The 22136-nt window shown below is 33.0% G+C and overlaps 1 protein-coding gene and 1 pseudogene across 1 annotated transcript; one reads left to right on the top strand and one right to left on the bottom strand.

Moving 5' to 3' along the window:
* Positions 1 to 124: 124 nt before the first annotated feature.
* On the top strand, positions 125 to 1712 carry LOC129296050 (trans-cinnamate:CoA ligase, peroxisomal-like; annotated as a pseudogene).
* A 9294-nt stretch (positions 1713 to 11006) lies between these two features.
* LOC129296049 (ras-related protein RHN1) lies at positions 11007 to 16090 on the bottom strand. Its single transcript, XM_054934647.1, has 7 exons — positions 15809 to 16090; positions 15634 to 15711; positions 14885 to 15052; positions 13507 to 13555; positions 12028 to 12101; positions 11742 to 11835; positions 11007 to 11416 (listed from the first exon to the last, which is right to left on the bottom strand). The coding sequence occupies exons 1-7, from the start codon at positions 15845 to 15847 to the stop codon at positions 11313 to 11315; spliced, it is 606 nt and encodes a 201-aa protein (XP_054790622.1). The 5' UTR covers positions 15848 to 16090; the 3' UTR covers positions 11007 to 11312.
* Positions 16091 to 22136: the final 6046 nt, after the last annotated feature.

Here is a 22136-nt window from a genome sequence, read left to right as displayed (position 1 = left end):
TCTCCATACACATACTTTACAATTTCACAATCATTATGGAATCTTTACTTTATAATGTCCCTACGATACGTACCCGAGATTCTCTCTGACAGATGATCACGTGGCTCCGTGCAATTTGTGACAGGTATCAGTGTTGGCGCCCAACGTTCCGGCCATGTACGAGATGCATTTCGCTGTGCCCATGGCGGGAGCTGTGTTGAACACCATAAACACTCGACTTGATGCCAGCAACATAGCCACCATTCTGAAGCACTCGGAAGCCAAGGTCTTCTTCGTGGACTACGAGTATGTTCCTAAGGCTGGCGAAGCGCTTCGAATCCTCATGGAATCTAACGGTTATTCCTCTCTGCCGTTAGTCGTCGTTATTGACGACATCAACTCTCCCACCGGCATCCGCATGAACGAGCTCGACTACGAGCTCCTCATCCTCCGAGGCGACCCAGCCTTCGTCCCCATCGAGCCCCACGATGAGTGGGACCCAGTGGCTCTCAACTACACCTCAGGCACCACCTCCGCACCCAAAGGCGTCGTTTACAGTCACAGAGGAGCCTACCTCAGTACTCTCAGCTTGATTTTATGCTGGGAAGTTCCGACCGCACCGGTCTACCTCTGGACCCTCCCCATGTTCCACTGCAACGGGTGGACCTTCACCTGGGGGGTGGCGGCACGTGGCGGCACCAACGTCTGCCTCCGCAACATCACGGCCCCCAAATCTTTAAGAACATTGCCCTTCACAACGTCACTCACATGTGCTGTGCCCCCATTATCTTCAACATCATCCTCCAGGCCAAACAAACTGACCGCCACCGCCTACCTCAACTGTCGAGATCCTCACCGGAGGCGCTCCCCCCCGGCGGCGCTCCTCCAACAGATCGAGTCGCTCGGGTTCCACGTCACGCATGCGTACGGCCTTACGGAAGCCACTGGACCAGCGCTTGTTTGCGAGTGGGATAAGAAGTGGAATGATTTACCGAAAGAGGAACAATCCAAGCTGAAAGCACGTCAAGGGGTTAGCATATAACACTCGCGAGTGTGGACGTGAAGAATCTAGAGACGATGGAGAGCGTGCCTAGAGATGGAAGACGATGGGAGAGATAGTGCTGAGAGGGAGTGGGATCATGAAAGGGTATTATAAGGATCCAAACGAAACATCCAAAGTGTTCCAGAACGGGTGGTTCAGAACCGGGATGTTGGAGTTGTACACCCAGATGGTTATTTGGAGATCAAAGACCGGTCCAAGGATGTGATTATCTCCGGCGGAGAAAACATTAGCAGCGTCGAGGTCGAGAATGTTCTTTACAAGCATCCGAGGGTGTCGGAAGCCGCGGTGGTGGCCATGCCTCATCCTAGGTGGGGAGAAAGCCCCTGCGCCTTCATAGCTCTGAAGAAGAACGAATCAGGGAGGACGACTACGACTGGTGATGATCACGTCACGGAGAATGACATAATCGGGTATTGCAGGAAGAGGATGCCACACTTCATGGTTCCGAAAGTCGTCAAGTTCATGGACGAGCTGCCCAAGCTTCAACCGGGAAGATTCTCAAGTTTGAATTGAGGGAGAAGGCGAAGGCGTTCGTGGTATCCGAAGATGTGCAGAGTACAACGTCGTCTAGCTCGCCTCGAGTTGATCGGAATAAGAACGATAATAGTAATAGGGGTGGTCATTACAGCGAACAGGTTTTGGCTCTTTCTCGTCTTTGAGTTGAATTGAATCACAGAGTGTTTAATTGGACCAAAAATTAGTTGCTGTGCGTCGTCGTTGTGTACATACTACGTGGGGCAAGGTTCGGAGTCGGGCTATTTGCTTATTTTAAGAAACTTTGTATTTTGATGTGAACTCAAACTATCTTAAACCCCGCTTGTCGTTACTGATGCAGATCCAGATTGCAGAGCCAAATTCGAGTATGAAGTATATACAATATGATATTTATATATATAATGCATATATATGTTAAGAAATGGTTGTTTAATTATTAAAGGAAATAGGGAAAAGCACAATAGACTGATTGGTCTGGCCCGAAGCAAACCCGATGACTAATCAGATCGGGTATTGTCTACCAGACTCGTGGACTAGTCTAGGAGACCAACATTTTTTTTTTTTACTTGAATAAAAAACTTTAAAAAAAATCAAAGAACACCCATTTAGGAACACAAGAACGTGGTTAAAAACCTAAGAAAATGATCTAAGCAACAAAATCGATGAATCAAACCACAAACTTGGAGGAGGATTGGATGAGGAATTTCCAGAACAACCATGAAGAAATCTCCAGACAAAGCAAAGAACTTCACGAACAGAGCAACGAAAGGAGAAAGGAGAAAGCCAAGATAGGGGAAGAAAAGGAAGAACACTGATGGTTACCACATATGGCAAGGACGGCTCCACCAACAAAGCAAAGGATTATATCATGCTTTGTGAAAAAGGGAGAGGAGAAATAGAATCTGGAACGAAAAAATTTTAAAGAAAATTTGAGAAAATAAATGGAGTATGTGTATATATATATTACTTTAAAAAAATTATATATATATATAAAAATATATGACCACCAGGTTGGGCTGGACTATGTAGTACTAAACATTAGTCCAAGACATAGTTTGACCCAATCGACCAACCCAGTCTAGACAGACTAGTTTAGTGTTCGGGTTGCTTATTCTTTATTCAAACTGGATTGGGTTGGATCGGACCGGACCGGGTTTGATCAGGTTTTTGGTTTTCTTGCACACCCCTACAATAGAGTACTTGGGAAGATCATTTATTACGAACAAGGGCCAAACTATTCTAAAATTACTCTGCAAAAATCAAGAGTTTTAAATATAATTAAAATTTATTATGAAAAAACAAACTGTCTCTCATATATATACGCTCTTTCAACAAGTTTTCATGTGAAGAAAAGGGTCTCATTTTTTTAACAATTAATTTTTTTTATTAATAACTCTGAAAATTAACATAGTAGTGAGAGAAAGAAGTGTTGTAATTTCGTGAACAAATCCCTAGTCATGAAAAGCAAGTCCTATTTTTATTCTAGCAATAACTAATTTTTTTATCAACAATTCTAAAATATTAACTTGGTATTAGAGAGAAAGAGCCATAATGTCGTGAACAAGTGCTCATTCAAAATAATAATAATAATAATATAATAATAAGTGTCATGTCCATTTTAACAACAACTAATTCTGCTATCACAACACACACATATTATATGAGAGGTAGTTTTATATTTTCATAATAAATTTTAATTACATTTAAGTTCCTTGATCCTGCACAGCAAATCAGAATTATTTGATCCTGTAGAGTAATAAATGTTATTTAATGGTCCTTCAGTGTGATTCTCTAAAAAAAAAAGTGTTGAATGTTAAAATTAAAAATATATTCGTATAAATACTATAACAAAGGAGTGCTAAATATAGTAGAAATATTAATTGTTTATTTAATGATCTCAAGAATTGTAATTATTTCAAAGGACTAGAAATTTAGATTTAAATGTAAAAACCCCCTTCCAAAAAAAAAAAAGAGCCTGTTTTGTTAATCACCAAAAAAACAATTTACACACACTAATAGTTGAAGTCAAGAAAAACACTTTAGAAAAACCTAGATATAACCGAACATACAAAACTAACCAAAAAAGAAAACAACAAAAACTTGTCTCAAAATACACAAAGAAGGAGCCAATATCAAATGTAGCAAAATTAGCAGACTACAACATCCAAACAATTCTTCCTTGTGTCAGATAAATCAGCCAACAACTCAGTTAAGAAGGGAGGTCCTGTCACCAGCCACCCATTAGGCTCCACCCCAACAATTGCTAAAGCATCAGTAGCACCATTGCCTTGGCATGCTACCAAGGAGAATGCAGTACCTGGTGGCTTATGCATGTTAAAAGATGCTTACTCTGCCAATTCGCATCACCAACAGAGCCAGCCATTAAACGTTTGTATAGAACCTCGCAATCAACTTCTTTTGCATATTTTATGCCAGTAATGCTTCTTGCAGAGCCAAACATCCAGCCTCAAAGGCAGACGAAGCAGCAACAATTCTACTAATTCCCCTATACGTCCCCATTCCTCTCATTCTATCAAGCATATAACCTGCACATCTTTTCTCCCTAGAGAAAGCACCACCAACATTATTGATTTTCATGATGCCTTTTTCATCAGGAGCCCTCCGATGCAAATGTCTCACACTGCTAAAACCACTCCTTCATTAACCTTAGAAGTTAAAACTATGTAATTTCTATTTCAAAAAACGAAAATCTGTGGTCAAAATTGCTTAATTAGATCCATATCATTGTGGAACAGAGTACGAGAATTGGGATCTCTTCTTGCCTGCGATAATCTTTTTTCATCTCCCGCGCGCCGCGATTCTTCTCATTCTTGCATGCCATTCTCTAATGTCTAGTCTCTTTTATACTATTATATGTTGTGCTTTTCAATATCTATCGTGGCTTGTAATTTCCCAACTAATTATATATATATATATTTCTCCAGTAATTTATAAAAATCGTGGTAGTATATATATCTTCTCTCGGTCAAGAAAATTATACGGACTAAGAGTGTCCACAGTCCACCAAAAGTCTCGATATCTTGCTCACCAAATCGAGCCTCGCTGATGAAGTCACCTAATGTCTTGCCCCATACAAACCAATGGGTCCAACATGTTTCGGCTATTGAATGCAGAGGCATGCTTGAAAGGTCGTCGTTTTCATGGGTAAAGGGGGCTCAAGTGGTGTGTGATGGGTCGTTTATACTGTTGAAGGTGGTCCATTTGGGAGGCCGAGATTGCGTTGGACCACGTTTTCATATTTGTCTGCTCAGTTCACGAGATAAGACGATCGTCGTTCGTCTCTCTGTTCATCTACCAAATGAATTCATCGTGCTTCACGTACGAGTCTATCCATAAAAAGATTGCCCTTTAGATTCAAGAGTTTCAATATTGTCATGCTAAGCTTTATTGATTCTCCAAACCGTTGTCGGCGGATTATCATTTTTTAATGGGCAAATAACAATTAGGGACCCCGTTAATTACAATTAGAACTTTAATTATTAAATAATGGATCATGACCTTTACTTAAAATTAAAGCAGGCATAAGTTTATAAAATTGTTTCTCCACTTACAAAATAAATAAATGATACTGCTGAGATTATTATCGTAAAATGAAAATATATTAATTTCAGTTAGAAAACCAAAAAACAATAGCTAAGAGTGGATTATTTCTTAATATGAGACTAAAAAATTCACTTTTAAAACTGTATAAGGATACTTGTTGAATATATACTAGTTACTTGAAAATTTATTAAAGTCATTTTTTAGTATAAATTTAATTACTTTTAAATTTTTATGCTTGTTGATATATAAACAAATAAATTAAAAAAATGACACTGCTAAAATTATTATCATGAATAAAACAAAATACAAAAATAAGTTTTCCTATTTTAAAATTTTTATGTCTTGCATATGATAATTTATCATTATAGATGGGTTTACTGGCTTGAGGCTCCATTTCCTTCTATTCAAATTCCCTGCGATGCCTCGTATTAGAGACACTTTTTCATTTTCAGGTCATTGTCTTTTTCTCGAGTTTAAGGGAGAACTAAAGCAGGTGATCACTCTAAATAGCATAAACAGAGTGTTTGGTGGATCCCCAACCCCTCTTTGAAATTCGAAGGAGATCCAAAGTATGCTTATGAAGATGTAGGTAGATTTGACGATATGGCCGTAAATAGGGAAAGAAAGAACCATACTTGCTTGAACTTTTACCATTGTACAGAAGCCAACCAAAAGGAGTTTATACATCTTGGGAAAGAGCACACTACAAAGCGAAATTGGGCCTCAACAAAAAGATGACTCTTGAAGCTCAGTAACATGCTCGAGCAGTGATAGAATAAGGAAGTTTTCCCTGATCAAGAAAGAAGGTCAGCGATTAGTCTTGTTGTCATCAGATGAATGACTAGCCTTGGAAGGCCTTTTGAAGTGGAAAGCAAAACAAAAGGCATCTCGTTGCATTTATTGGCAAAGAGCTGGACTTGACCTTTTATTCTAGCCATTCCGTTAGAGGGGAATGGAATGAAAAGAGAGGTGAAAGTAAGGAAGCGAAGCAGGTAGAGTAGTTGGTTAACTCGTCAGGCTCATGACCTAAAGATTGCAGGTTCGAATCCTCCCCCTACACCTCAGGCCCAATTTGAAGATGAAATGCCTTAAGAGCACCTTGCAGTTTTATGTGACCTTAAATTGAAAGGTACAAGCAGCAACTACTACCAAAAACTAATGAAAGCTAAACTAAAAGACAAGAACATAACTCCTAATGCAAACAAAAGAGTAGCCGCTATGTTGCTTATGCTCTTTGATTTCCTTTCAAATTAAGCTTGAGATTCTGGTCTCATTTGAAAAAGTAATCTTGAATAGACTCTAAAGGCTGGGTAGCCTGTAGGTTCTTTTCTAGTTCCAAGAAGAAAGAAAGGTTCAAAAGAGTTAGTCCTTTTCTCTTCTTACTAAATAAAAATCTCATAAGCAAAGAATCCAAATTTACTCCATGACCTTCTAGCTGCTTTCTAGGCTCAAAAAAGCAAGCAATCTAACAGAAAAGGCACTAATAGGACTCAACTAATGCATTAAAGCACCAGTTATTGAGACAAGATTTCACAATTAGCAAATCTTTCTTTTGAACTCTTAAACAAGAGCTTATTCTTTTTAAAGATCGGATATGGTTAGATCGAATTCTAGCACAACCTAGTCTGCTAAAACCAAATCCTCTTTCACTTAAAAAAGACTTGTAGCATTCTTTTTCTTATTCCTATGATGATTTCTTTCATTTACACCTTCCCCTAAGAGCAGATTAGGATGCAACTTCACTTTTCTATTCTTTAGCAGATTACTTGCTCCAAGAATGCTTGCTATCAAACAGTTAGGGAAAAAAAGGAAAGGTGATGTAGGGCGACCTGCCTATTATGGCATTAAGACTAATTCAGTCTATTTGGCGACTCTTCCTAATTTATCAATTATACTAAAAGTAAGTCACTACCCAAGGTCTGAAAACATGCTTTGTACTCAACCCAATGATCCACACTTTAAGGCCAAACCCACAAGTCACTTTCAACTTGCAACAGCTCTTCGAGGTCAAAAATCTTAGGGCAATTGAAAATTAAACCCAGACTACTTATCATAAAAGGAATTAGGCATACTCAATGTAGTGCCCTAGCTTTGTGGTACCATATCTTCTCTATACTTAAGAGGGACTTCTCGAATGAGAATTCATACCCGAACTAGGAGATCTGGCTTGCCTTGAAGTAGCCTTGTAGTATAGATAGCAAGTCCTACAGAAAGAGGGCGAGAGTTTCATATTATGTATTTATAAATGGTTTAATGTAAAGGCTTAGCACCTTCCTTTGGTTCTAAGCGTTGCTCTAAGCATTTCTATAGGGGGCTCCCTTATTAGCAAACCGGAGGGCTGACCATTCTAACAAATTAGCCAGGGTCTTAAAAATGACAGGTGACCTATTATTGGAGGGAATCCGCATTTCTATTATTTGCATGATTATTCAGGGTTTGATCTTCTTGGAACAACCTCACTTGAGGCATTCTAGGTTAAATGGAAAATAGCTCCAAGATGATGAACACGAAATAAAGTTTTTCAAGTAATTAAAATGTTAAATGAATGAAAGGCCTTGTCCTGAATATTTTTAATATATTTAAATTAAATTACAATCATATTGTAATGACTATTTATTAATAGAAGTAAACTCTTACGAGTTTATAATTTAAATTTATCATACGAATTTACATTCCTGTCATGAATTTACTTAAATTTATGAGTTTAACTACCTTAGCTAGGAGGTTGAAATGTATTGATATTTTTATTTCGTTCCCTTGATACTGTTTATTTCTTTCTTTGGGCACTGCGAAGTAATTTCAGATTTTCTAAATCTTTTTTGAAATCAATTTCCTACTAGGAATTTCTTGAAAATTTTTCGTTGTTTTTCCTTCAACATGTCTCATGTAATAAATGAATTTTATGTTTATCATTGAGACATTTTAATGTTTACTTTGTCATTCTTGTTTAAAATTTTAAATTCATTTTTTGACTCAATACTATTTAAAAATAATATGTAATTTTTAATTATTAAGTCTTCATAATTAAAAAAATTATCAATATAAAATTACTTTAACCAACAAACACTTGGTTTAACTAGTTGAGGGGCTTGAATTAACTTATATTATGTCAATGGCATTCTCAAGCACCCATAAAGCTGCTAGGTTTTTTAATATATCGAGCAATGGAATTAAAAAAAAGCATAAAATGACTTTATGCTTATTTTTTGTCAATAAAAATAATGCAAGTGAGTATTCTAAATTCTTCTAAGATTTTTTTTTTCCATTTTGATTTAGGGGATACACACACATAACAGTGTTTATCCACGCAAGGATTGGTCCTGGTATGTCATTGTAAATAATGTTGTATATAATATTTATAAAATATTATATTATTTATAAGTGATAAATAATACAACTTAACTTTTATATGCCCATAAAACGGGGCGTGATTTTACCTGGGAACAAATAGAGTCCCATCACTTTGATAATGAAAAACATAACCTTAGGATTTTTTTTACTTTACTCAAATTTTATTATAAATTTTTATATTTGTTTTAATATTTTAGGTCTCTATATTTTTTTTGTCTGCACCTTAAATTCCTTCACAAGCATTGTTATAAGGATCTAAGGTGCAAATAAAAAAAATATAGAGATATGGAATAAAAAAAAAGAGAAAAATTTATAATAAAATTTGAATAAAATATAAACATTTAAAATTATGTTTTTCCTTCCATGATCAATTTCTAGGACCCCGATGCATGGTCAAATTGTTTTTGATAAAAAAGGACCACGAATCACCGAATGCGGATCAAAATGAGATTTTCGTTCTTTTGTGGATTAGTGGGTCTTCAGAATCTAAGCCCGAGCCTATGATCATCTCCTTCTCTACTGTCACCTTTTTATCCATTACGTCCTAATATGAAAATAATAAAATAAATTATCTCAAGCCCTAGTTATGCAGCAGCCAAGAGCAAATTAATTCGCTGTGAGAGGTATCTTTTCTATGACGTGTTTTTCAAGTATGGGTAAAAATTTTAGAATACCGGAGCTCAAGCAAAAAAATAAAAATAAAGTAAAGTAAATATATAAAACAATTAATATTATTTTGATGATTTTAAATAAAATTAATAAAAATGTTGATATTAAATTTTAAAATATTACAATGAGAGGTATTTATTTAATGTCATAAAAGATTTCACGAGTAAATCAAACGGCATTAAGCCATTTAGGCACTGCTTTCCTCATTCCAATGTTTAAACACACACTGGTCATCATGACTCCTCCATAATTGGTGCATCCATACCTTGTTCACAGTAGCTATTTGATACGAGACTTATATATAATGTCATGCAAGCACAGCGAGTCAATTCTGCAGAAGAAATCTCAAGAGGTATAACATGAAAAAAAAAATTGTTCTTTTGCAGTGAACATTTGCAATAGACTTGATGGTTTAATTATCATAACTTTCTTCAGTACAATACACTCAAATATTCTTATAATTAAATGTCGCAATTCTTTTCCTTTGTCTTCTCTCCCAATGAATCTCATTCCTTTGGTCATTCCATTTAATTGTAGCGTTTAAGTTGGTCACATATTGACCCACCCTTTGGCTTTAGGGCAGAGGGTGAGAAGGGTGAAGAACAAGTCAATGTTGAAGGAGAGGAAGAACACCACGTGGCAGAGAGCTGACGTGTTCCACAATATTAAATTGATTTCTCAACTTAATGATATTTGAAAATACTATACAATTATTAATTATTAAGTATTCTTAATTCTAAAATATATTATTTATTGTGATTAAATTATTTTACAAATGAATGTACTTTGATCTAGACGAAGGTAATTATGCCTTCGTCAGTATGAAAAAATATATCATTTCTTTTCTTTTTTTATTAAAAAATTAAATAAAACTATTGAAGCGATTAGTTCTAAATTTGTTGCAAGATCTTTTTTTTATTTTGATATAAAGAAGGAAAAATTACATTTAATTGCTTGCCAAGAAACTTATTCGCAGATAAAGATCAATATTAAATTTTATTTTTAAAAAATAAATCTATTTTTTAATTTTAATAACAATTTATTTTTTATTGATTATGATTTACAAATAAATTTTTTGCCAAACTCTTGAATGTCATCCTCCTAGGGCCATTTATGCGCACAAAAGAAGGATCATGAACCGGCCAATGAGATCGATGATGGGATCGTTGCGCAAACATGGATAAGTGGCTGCTCAGAATCTAAGCCCAAGCCATTACTACGGCGAGTGCCGTTTCAAACTCATGAAGTGACTGGGGCAACTTAAATCTATTACCATATCACCATCGAGTCATAAGTTCCAGTGGCCATGATATCTTTCTTCACTCGCACCTTTTTGTTCCATTACACAGTCAAATGAAAATAATAAAATAAAACATATATATATATAATAAATAAAAGTATTTTGATTAATTTTCAACAAAAACAATATTGCAATAAGAGATAATATATATTACTTTTACATTATAAAGAATTTCATAAATAGATCACATGACATTCATTTGTGTACTCAATAAACTATCTTAATGTAATTGGAAGGACCATTAAACAACTACTTGGAAGCGCTTTTTAAGCTTAGAGGTGACATATCCTAATCCTGGTGATCCACCAAAAATCCAGATCTAACTCAATTTTTTTTAATTGAAAAAAACATTCACAAAGTATCTTAGTTTTTCCAATTAGTTTTAAAAAAATTCACTCACACCCTCCCACACGAATATACATACTAAATTATTTCATACTCTCATTATTTATATAATATAACAATAAAAAACCTTTATTACAGCAACCAGTATAAAACAGTCACCTCTGATTCACATCCTATTCCCCCCCCCCCCTTCTTTAAATCAACATACGAGGCATTTCGGCTAAAAGAGGAGAATGGAGGGGAGCGAAAAGCTAACCAACGTTGTTAAAAGAGGTAAGCGAGCAAGCTTAAGTTTAGATGCATTTTCCTTAGATACTATTGAACCCACAGACACCGCGTATCCCAGGTATATTCTGTACCATAAACTTTCTTTTTTTTTTTTTTGGTGGGGGGCAACAAAAGGTAAACAGCAGGAAAATTACAGAACAAGTTGGATAGGTTAGTAGGTAGGTGGCCCCTGAGGCACATGGGAAAGTGCGAGAGCTAAGACAAACCACATCGTGTTTAATTTTCCTTTTTTCGTGGATGCCACGCAAATCGCACGACTTATGAACAGCACGATGATAAAGCTCTTGATCCTTCTGGAGGTCTATCCACAAGAACCATTCCTGCTGGATTTTGAGCAGGCTGGGCCCTCGGCAATCTCTTGGCTGTTAACAGAATTCACGGGTCACGGTGAAAAAAGTAAGATAATTCAAAACAAAAGCACATGCGAGACATGGGTATTTTTTCGCAGTTAAGACTTCAGACTTCAATCCCAGGCAAAAACAGTGCAAATATCGCCCTCCCCTACAAATGATGAACAGACTTTTCTCTCGAGGAGAGTATCTCTTCTTTGGTTTCATGTTTCCCCTTCTAAATTATCCTAAACGCAACTCAATAAAGGAAGCAAACCAAACACAAGTCAAATTAGGATTATTAATCGTCCCCGATAAGAAGCTGAAACACTGACACAGGATAGGAAAAGACTCGTACCTATTTCATAAAATACATCATTTACATTAGCTGCAGTTTTGGCAGAGGTCTCCATGAAAAAGAGAGAATTTTCCTCGGCATATACACGTGCCTCCTGCAATGCAAATATTAGAAATTATGAGCTGGTGGTTAAATTCCGTTAAAAGAAATTCCCCGACAGTGTAATGCAATATCGCTTCACCAGAGTTGCCACTGAAGTGATTAGATTGTGAAAGGAAATATAATTCTTAATAAGATTATACACCATGAAACGAGTAGTTAAAAAAATAATAATAATAATACTTACTTCAGCTGTCACTTGCCTCCTATCTTCCAGGTCAGCTTTGTTACCAGCAAGAGCCATGACCATATTTGGGTTCCCTGAAACAAACAAATTGAATTCATTCATTAAATTTCTACATATGCAACCACAGACCCCGCACACCTAGAGCACGGCCAAAAGGGTTAGAACTTATATCACTTTTGAAAGGAAACCTGTCAACTGTTATTTCCCGAGTCGTAACACAGCAGTGATCAATAATTTGTTATCTTTATTTCATGATATAGGAGTCGTAGATCAGTGATGGAGAAGTTCAAGCAAATATACATATAATATCATAGGTAAAATACATATTATTTGATGTCGTCTTCAAAACTGGGAATTGAGGAAAATACAAGTCAGAAAATCATGCAGGGGGAAGACCAATGTCATTGATGACTCCCCATATTTTGTGCCATTCGACATATTTTTAGAAGTTATTTGGGGAGTTATAATTACATTTGGGGGGTATTTTGATCCATTTTCTATAGAATTGGGCTCATTGATGTTTTTGTAAATTATTGGTAAATATGGAGAGAATTGAGTAAAAATTGGTCTAAAGCAAGCAAATATTGTTTTTCACTGGTTTTCTCTGGTGCCCTAGCACCAACTTTGTGGTGCCGCAGCTCAATAACATGAAAATAGTGATCATGCTCTTTGGTGTTGTAGCACTATTGCAGACCCAAAACAAACAGCTTCACTAATACACGATTTTTGAGGGTTTCTTGCATATAATTTGAGGGTTTTCTTCATTTTACTCATCTGGATTTGAGAGGAGGCTTGGGGGCTCAAATGAAGGTGAAGGTATGGGGATGCGAAAGGTCAGTGGTATAAGTGGAAATTCAGCACTGTTTACTGGTTTTCTCTTTCAATTCTCTTCCTTTCTATATCTTTTATTTTGTGTTTGGTTGGCTTTCTATCTTGCTCACGGGAATGGTCAATTTATGTAGCTACACCTTTGTTTATAGCTTGATTATGGATCAATGGATGATAACAACCCATTAACACATTTGCTGCAGGTTGTCATGGCAAGGACATAATGATGGATATCTCGTTGGGTCTTCTTTCAAAACCCAAGAAGCTAGGTTTATAGTTTCACCCTAGTTTACTTTCTGTTTATATTTCAGATTTTACGGGATTAGAATAATTTAGATTTAGTTAGATTTAATTCTATTACTCCTGCAGATTTAGTGGGCTTTCTGTTTCTGTAATATTCCTATACAGCCCTGCAAGCAGAACTCAGTTATGACTAAGAGCCTGAGCTTTCACACTTAATTACATAGTTTGAAAACAGCAAAACCAAGTTACAAAGTTGTAAAGTTACGGGACTAATATTAGGATGAAACTGGTGATTATACCAAATATTTTTGGCTCTACTTTTTCATTGTATACATTTAACACGCATCTTTTATGTCACAGTAATCTACTTAAATCAAACATTCATAGAAAAAGGAAATCAGCAAATACCTTGCTTTTGAAGTTCTTGGACCCACTTCTTTGCACGTGTAAATGAATCCTGCAAATAAAATGTACAAAACCTATCACATGAAACCTTGGTGCACAAAGGGAATTAAAATCTCAAAAGCATAGTCTAGCAGCAAACCCTGACAAAAGATCAACATCCAACCCACACCAAATCCAATGCTCATGAAAGATGTCAAAATGGCCACACTACTTCCCAATGCAAAAAAACAATGGCTGTTTGTCTCAAACTCCAACGACACATTACACAAACAGCATATGAAATAGGCTTCCTTGGTCTACAAGTTAGAAACATATCATTTGTATTTATTCTAACAGGCATCATAGGCCAGAAGAAAAACTTAACATTTGGATAATAAATCAGAAAATTAAAAAAAAACAAAAGGTATTGCATGTATATAATCCCAACGAATCCAAAAGTTAAAACCTTTTACCGAGGAAATTAGAAACATGGATAGGAGCATGGATATCCAATAATATCATTAATACTTTAAGAGAAGTGAAAATTCCAGTAAAAATAAGAAATCCAAAGAATCTTAAAGATAACAAAAAATCAGTCTAATGTTCTAGAGTTTCCTACTTCCAAATCTTCCATCATTCTCCCTTGCTTGAAAGAACTTCCTTCGAAGAGTAAGACTGTCAATACTTCATGATAGTTGGATGATCATGGTGTTTGGATGATGCAGGAACTTGTTCCATGATCGGTAATTATTCTTGTTGCAAGGGAGGATCAAACATCGAGAGCTACATGGAGATATACAGGTATAGGCTATGGTTCCAGAATCCGGAAGTTGAGAGCTATACAAGCGTAGATTATGGTTCCAGTGAGCTTTTTGGCAACAAAAGCGTTTACAGAGTATAGCAATGCAAGCTCTAATGCCAAACTAATGCTTAACAAGAGGGAGGAGAGGGAAGAGAGGAGGGAGATGTAGACCAAATTGAGAGAGTGACCACAAAATATTCAACTTTATTCAATTCATTTAAAGGTTTGACAAGTAAAGAAAAAACTTTTTTCTTTTTAAATAATCACAAGTAAAGAAAAACTTGGCTCAAGTTACAGGGCTTTAACCATAACCCTAATATAAAAGATAATCTAAGCAAATCACAATGTTCAAATGTAAGCTGGCACTAGTAATTTAGAAGATTAGATTTATTCAAACAAAATTATAATACAAATCAAATCTAAAAGATGATTATAATAAAACAATAAATCCTAAGAATCTAAAAGATAACATAAAAATCAATCTAATATTCTAATGCTTCGTGCTCCAAGTAGGAGTCTTCCATCTTCCATCAATTTATGTATGTATGTATTACCTACTTCAATACAAATTCACAATATCATGAGGGAGAGATAACATACTGTGCTAGTAATATCATAGACAATGATGGCAGCAGCAGCTCCTCTGTAGTACATGGGAGCCAAGCTGTGGTACCTCTCCTGTCCAGCCGTGTCCCAAATTTCAAATTTAACAGTTGCATCATCAACAGCCAATGTCTGTGAAAAGAAGGCTGCACCTATTGTTGATTCCTGTCCACACAACAGACTATATAAACTCAGCAACAGAGACTTAATAAGTTTATCAGACTGTTTCTTAGGCTTTGGCAAAAACTAGCAGACATGAGAACCAAAACCGCCAACGTGCAAATTGTTGTAAAGAGAAGATCGAGCATAATCGTTTTCCCTCCTTTGTTTCCTCAGATTACCATAGTAAACTACATAGCTGGAACCATTTACTCTCACCACATTCCTGAGGAGAAGGGAAAAAGCATCCATACCTGTGCTTTATGTGATCAGAAGAAACAATTCTCATCTTCTGAATTATAGATTTTAGAAACATTGCAATTAAAACATCACAATGCTGATAAAAATTGAATTCAAATTATAATTTCATCCGAAAAATTAGTTCAACTTCACTCGAATGAGCTAAATTCAAAATACCAAAATATTTGTTTGCCCAGGGAGAGAGACATGTAATTCAATGAACATTTTCAGTATATCAGTATATCAAACTCTAAATATACCCAGTAAAATTTCAAGCGCATCTAACTCAAATTCACCCAGTAAAATCTTCAAGAGAAGCTCCGAATTAAGTGAGGAGGTAAAGTAACCTGGAATTCAAGAAATTGACCCCTGACAAATCGCAAAACCAGGCTGGACTTTCCGGCGCCCATATCACCAAGGAGAACCTGATCATCAATTGAGACTGTTATAACCTCGAACCGTCGACAAACCTGGCAAGGAAACAAAAATGATGAGAAAATAAGGAACCGAAATCAAACTCACCAATTTGGCGTTGAGGTTGTTGTGCCCGATCGTCGCCATGGTTATAAATCGGATCGATTGGAAGGGAAGCACACCGAGACCCAACCAATCGAAGAAGAAACAGAAATTCCCAGAAGTTGAGAGGACACGTCGGGGATTCTAAACAATTAGCTGAGGATTGGAATCAAGGACAAAGAAAGAAGAATCCGAAGCAGAGTCTCTCTCTCAATTGTATTACCTTTCCCCCACGATGGTTGCTGCGTGCTAACGAATATTGTGCTTGTGTGTGTGTGTGATATACACATTGTTTTTGAAGGCCAACTAAACCCGCATTATGCATTATGTATTTCTCATAAGAAAGCTAACATAATCTGATCTAAGTAAGTCCATAAATAACTGTTATCAGGTAAAAAAGAAATAAAAAAAAAAACATCCTCAACGAGTAGGTTAGGTATTGGATTATTGGATTACTTTAATAATATATGCCGACGACGATTAAGTAACATGATAAAAATTGTTATCAGAATTGCAACTATCGATAAATATAATTATAATAAAATAGAATCAGCCCAAAAATTGAATTAGAATAAAGACGTTAAATAATAAGAAGAATTACAATTAAGTCTCACATAAAAAATTAATTGATGTAAGATTCATTGATAATTAAATTAAATTATATTAACAACTAATTGTATTATCAATATAATTTAATTTAATTATCAATAAATTTTGTAGTGGTTAATTTTTTTATGTGAGTTTTCAATATTATTCTCCATAAGAAAAGTGATGCTCCAGAGTGTAGCTAAATTCCACCGGCATGTTGCTTTTGTGTATTATATGAGATGGGCAGATAATATATATTGAATTAAAGCATATTTTTATTCTTAAACTATTCTTGAAGAAGTATTCAATGTTTTAAATTATTTGTTATGGTAATTTAACCATAAAATAATTAAAACATAACATGTTTTCCTCTAACATTAAATACCTCAATATTAGTTAAAAAATACTTATTGGAGTTTAAGTTTAAATAAAAATGTCACGTGTCCTGTTAGGTGGGTTTAAAAATGTTATATTTTAATTATTTTAAAAATAAAATTACCATACAACAAGTAGTTTTGAACATTAGATGCTTTTTAAATAATAATCTAAAGATAAAACTATACCTTAATTCAAATTTTTTTAGCACAACAAGTGATATTTGACTCATCTTAAATCCGAGTTAACATTTTTAACAATCAATGGTTTAGGACGTGGGATATTTATCGGAGAATAGGTTGAGGACAAGAATATACCTTGGTTCTTTATACCAGAACATATAAAAAACAATTTTTTTTTCATACAGCGAAAAGAAAAATACAATAAAGGGGGGAAAAAGCCAAGCTATGTAATATCATTATCCTGCAATATGTCCATGGCTAGATCATCAGGAACCATGCGAAGATCTAAGGGGCACATGAAAAACAATTATATAGTTATAGAAGACAAAGCTTAACTCTAAAATTAATTTTATCATGTTTTTTATTCACTGATTGAATAAAAAATAATTATTCAATCCTTTTAAGTTTTAACTGTTTTCAAGTTCAATAATAGATAATATAATAGCACTTATTCTTATCCAAAATGTAAACATCTTTTAAAAATAATTCGCATTCCAATAAAATTTCTACTCTCATAAAAATATATATTATTTTTTAACCTTTAGTCCTAATTTATAGTGAGTGAGAAGAAGGTCATGACAGATACATAAATTTAAATTAATAAATATAAGAGATAAAATGAAAAAAATATATACATTTTGATCCCTACACACTTTGCTCGTATTTTATTATAGGTTTTTATACTTTTTTATATTTTTAGTTTCTACATTTTATTTTTGTAGTGTAACACACTAAAATTTTTTTTTAAAATAATTTAACTTAACCATGTAAAATATTTTATAATTGGCTTCAACTCACACAATATAACATTTTAGATAAATTTTTACCTTCCACATGCCATTAGGCTAAATCATATTTATCCATCCTTATACTCCCAACAAATAAACTAAATCATATTTGTCCATCCTTATAATCCCAATAAGAAAAATAAACAATTTAATCAATTTTCAACACAAGCCAGTTATTTGGCCTCATAATCATGCCATTTTAACCAATCCAAAGTAAACCAACTATTAAAATTACAATCATCCAAAGTATACCAAAAATAGAAATAGTTTGAAAGACATGATTATACTTATATATTCATATAATTGTCAATAAACAAAAAGCCTTAATATTGGCAATATAACACATTATAAATCATAAATCAAATACCCAAAAGAGACAATGGATCTAAACCACTAAGCCTCTGGGACTCCTCCACATGTCACTCGTGGCTCTTCTCCTGAAAATTGTTAACCACATAATGAGACTCAAAAGTCCCAGTAACTAAAGTCAATTTATGATAGTGTGTACAAACAGTTAAGTGTGTGCTTACTAAGTGGAAACCAAAAATAATATAATTCCAACAAATATAAGAAATATTACAATACACACAAACAACCACCTTATATCCCTCCATTAACCTCGAGCCGTAGCTCTCACTCGGTGCTAAATTACCCGACCAAAGGTAGATTAACCCGAGCCCTTACAAGCCACCTATTGAGCTCCAATAGAGGTATACCACGTGGCACATAAATACAACAACAATAGCAAGTCTCCCAACACCTCCCACAATAATCAAATAAATTCATAATAATATTGCACAATTATATAATATTACAAAATTTATAATTTTCTCAATAATCACCCAATTAACATGAAGTAACACAAATCACAAATTAAAAGCATGGTTAACTCGTGGCTTTTCAATAAATTATTCCTTACAATTTCTCTCCCATCACAGTCTTCACCAATAATACAATCTACAAATAACATATTATTTATGAATATTAGTTTCAATTTTTTTGAAACTAATAAAATAATTCTAATAATAGAATTAAAAATATAACATAATTTTTAATCTCAATCTTAATACAAATCTAGAGTTAATACTATTAAGTAAAATTTGTAACTCCTCTTTTACTCATCAATAAACATTAATAATCTAAAAATCAACTTCTAAACTAATTTCTATTATCAAAATTTTCTTTTTATTTCATAAATTCGCACCTAAAATATCCAAAAATTAAAAATTGAATCTCTAGCTTAGAATCATAATCCTATAGCTATAATAATTCATTTCTTATCCTAAATAATCATCTAAACCTCAATAAATCAACATATATTTTCAGATCTAGTTTAGAATTTGATCCATAAGCCACAAATTCAAAGATCACCAATAAATTTATACTCTATAATATTTATTATACTACTGATAATTTCAAAAATTATATTTATTCAACATAAATTCATCCCTCTTTCAGATCTTAAATTTTCTACTACTACAAATCAAAAATCAAAGAGGAAGGATGACTAAGAAAATTTTTTAAAACACTTACTTAGTCTTAAAAAGCTTAAAATCACACCCTAAATATCCTATTAAAAATTCTTACCTTAAAAACTCAGATCTCCCGCATCGGCGACTCACGCTCACTCTGCCTCAGCTCGCGCACGAAGGAAAGAATGAAGAAATGAAAGAAACGGGTGAGTTTTTACAAAAATTCAGTGGGTCTTACATCTTTTTTTTATTATTTCTTCTTTCCTCTCTCTCCCTTTTTTTATTATTATATACATAATCATTGCACCGAAAGTGCTCACTTTTTCTTCCTTCTTTCCTTCCTCTTTCTCATACCTTTTCTCTTTCTTTCTTTTTATAATAATAATAATAATTTAATAATATTTTATTTATTTATTTTTTAATTAATTAATTTTTTAATTTTTTTTATTTTAATTTAGAATTATATCCTAAATTAGATTTAATAATTATTTTCTACTAATTTGCTTACCTCTAAATATTTTTCAAAATTTCTATTAACCCAAATTAACTATTAAAATTTAAATTGGGATGTTACATGTAGTGTTCAAAGTCCCTACATGAATAAAATATAAGGACCTTGGATGAACATAAAACACCAAAAAATGAAAGTGTAAACATCAAAAAAAGTACAGAAACCTATAACAAAAAACGAGCAAAATATAAGGACCAACAGGTATGTTTTTTTCAATGAAAAATATGCACAAAATAAAATGGGTGGAGAATGTTTATACTTTAGATAAGATGGAGTTTGTAATAAAAGACTAATTAGGTTTTACTTCTCTTTTTAGTCAAAGTATATATTTAGTTTTTTAACTTTATATAACATCTCATTTTAATCTCTTAACTTTATAAAATATTTTTTAATTCTTTAATTCTAACATTGTTAGTTTTATCCAAATAAATTTTTACAATAAATTTTTAAATACTGATAAAATATTCTCAATGACATAGCAAGTTTAATTTTTTTAAAATAATAATGATTGACACATAAAATAATCATTTAAAATAAACGTTATTAGAGTTAAAAAATTAAGAAGATACTTTTAAAAATAAATGATCAAATTTAAATCTTATATGAAATTAGAAAATTAAAAATATACTTTAACCTTTATTTTTATTTTTATTTTTTTTTTGTCACAGAAAGCCAAATTAACGCTTACGCCTTATAGTATGCAATAAATTGAACTCGTGAATCATGATCTAATATTTTTAATGTACTTAGAAAATTAGAAAATGGCTCAATAGGAGCTTAGCTGGCTAGCCTAAATCAAACACGGGTTGACGTGTTGTCAAGCGCTGGTTGGTGCATATTTTTAAATTTTTTTTTATATCAAAAGAAAGGATACATATCAGCAAAATGGTTTTCCCTATTTTTAAAGAGAATATACTTTTGATTAACAAACAAAATTAATTTCTTAAAATGTTTGTTTTTTTTCCTTTTTATAAAATTAATTTATCAGCTACTTTTAATGATAGTTATTCATTTGTGTGCATCAGTTAACTTGTGTCTTATATTTGATTCTAATTCTGCGCTTAGCTTTTTCGTGCACAGGGATTGATTGTAGTGATCCCAGTGTCAAGGACAACAAAAAGTATAGCAGTATTCTGATTCTTGAACTATAAAATTAATTAAAATATTGGCATTTAAATTTCAAAGATTTATTCTGTTTTTGGTCCTAACTATCATCAAAAGTAAACTTTTAAATCATATATTTTATTTAATATCTCACAAAGAAGTGTCAATAAAGAATGATCTTTAAATATAGTCTCTAAATGTCGACTTATGCTATTAGTTTTTATTTTTTTAACAAGAATAAAATTCATTTAGTCCATGATTCCTAGAAAGCAAATCTTTTTAAAGCAACTCAACTAGTTTTTTTGAACATCGATATTCAAAAGTAAAAATTAACTTTTAGTGATCATAGAACTTTATACAATTACTTTTAACTATCATCGAAAGTAAACTTTTAAATCATATGTTTTATTTAATATTTCACAAAGAGATGTCAACAATGTCAACTTATGTTATTGGTTTTTATTTTTTTAACAAGAATAAAACTCATTTAGTCCATGATTCCTAGAAAGCAAATCTTTTTAAAGCGACTCTACTAGTTTTTTTGAATTATAAATAAAAGGATCATCAATATTCAAAAGTAAAAAAAAACTTTTAGTGATCATAAAATTATGAACTTTATACAATTAATGAAAAAATAAAGGGAGAATTATGTATAAATCTCATATAAAAAAATTAATTACTATTAAGTCTATTAACAACTGAATTAAGATTATTGTTTAATTGTTAATAAAGTTTTTAATAACTAATTTGTTCATGTTAGACTTTTTTTAAATTATAAATAAATGGATCATCAATATTCAAAAGTCAAAATCAACTTTTAGTTATCATAAAACTATAAACTATTGAAGTTGTTATACAATTAATAGAAAAATAAAAGAAAAATTACATACAAATCCCATACAAAAAAATTTATTACTACAAAATTCATTAACAACTAAATTAAAGCCATTGTTTAATTGTTAAATTTTATGGTAATTAATTTCTTTATATTAGACTTTAACATAATTCTACCAAAAATATAAAACCTCAAAAGCAAAAGAAAAATTGCGGGAAAAGAAAAAGAGAGGAAGATCTTGTCATTCATTTTGATGTAAATATACTCATTTTTATAAGAATGCATTACATTGAAACGTTTAAATATCAATGTAGTGATTAAAATACCATTTGAAGAGATCAAATCTAACTCTAGAACCAATTAATTAATTCCAATTTATTAAGAGAGAGAGAGAGAGAGAGAGAGAGAGAGAGAGAGAGAGAGTTCATTCTAAAGAAGAATAAAAACTTCTTTTGAAGTTCACTTCCAATGTCTACCGC

This window comes from Prosopis cineraria, unplaced genomic scaffold (genome assembly GCF_029017545.1).
Source record: "Prosopis cineraria cultivar Desert tree isolate PC_DT_omini unplaced genomic scaffold, ASM2901754v1 PC247, whole genome shotgun sequence".
Lineage (NCBI taxonomy): Eukaryota > Viridiplantae > Streptophyta > Magnoliopsida > Fabales > Fabaceae > Prosopis > Prosopis cineraria.
Note: the sequence above shows the minus strand (reverse complement) of the source record. Positions and strands in the feature narration are given on the sequence as shown.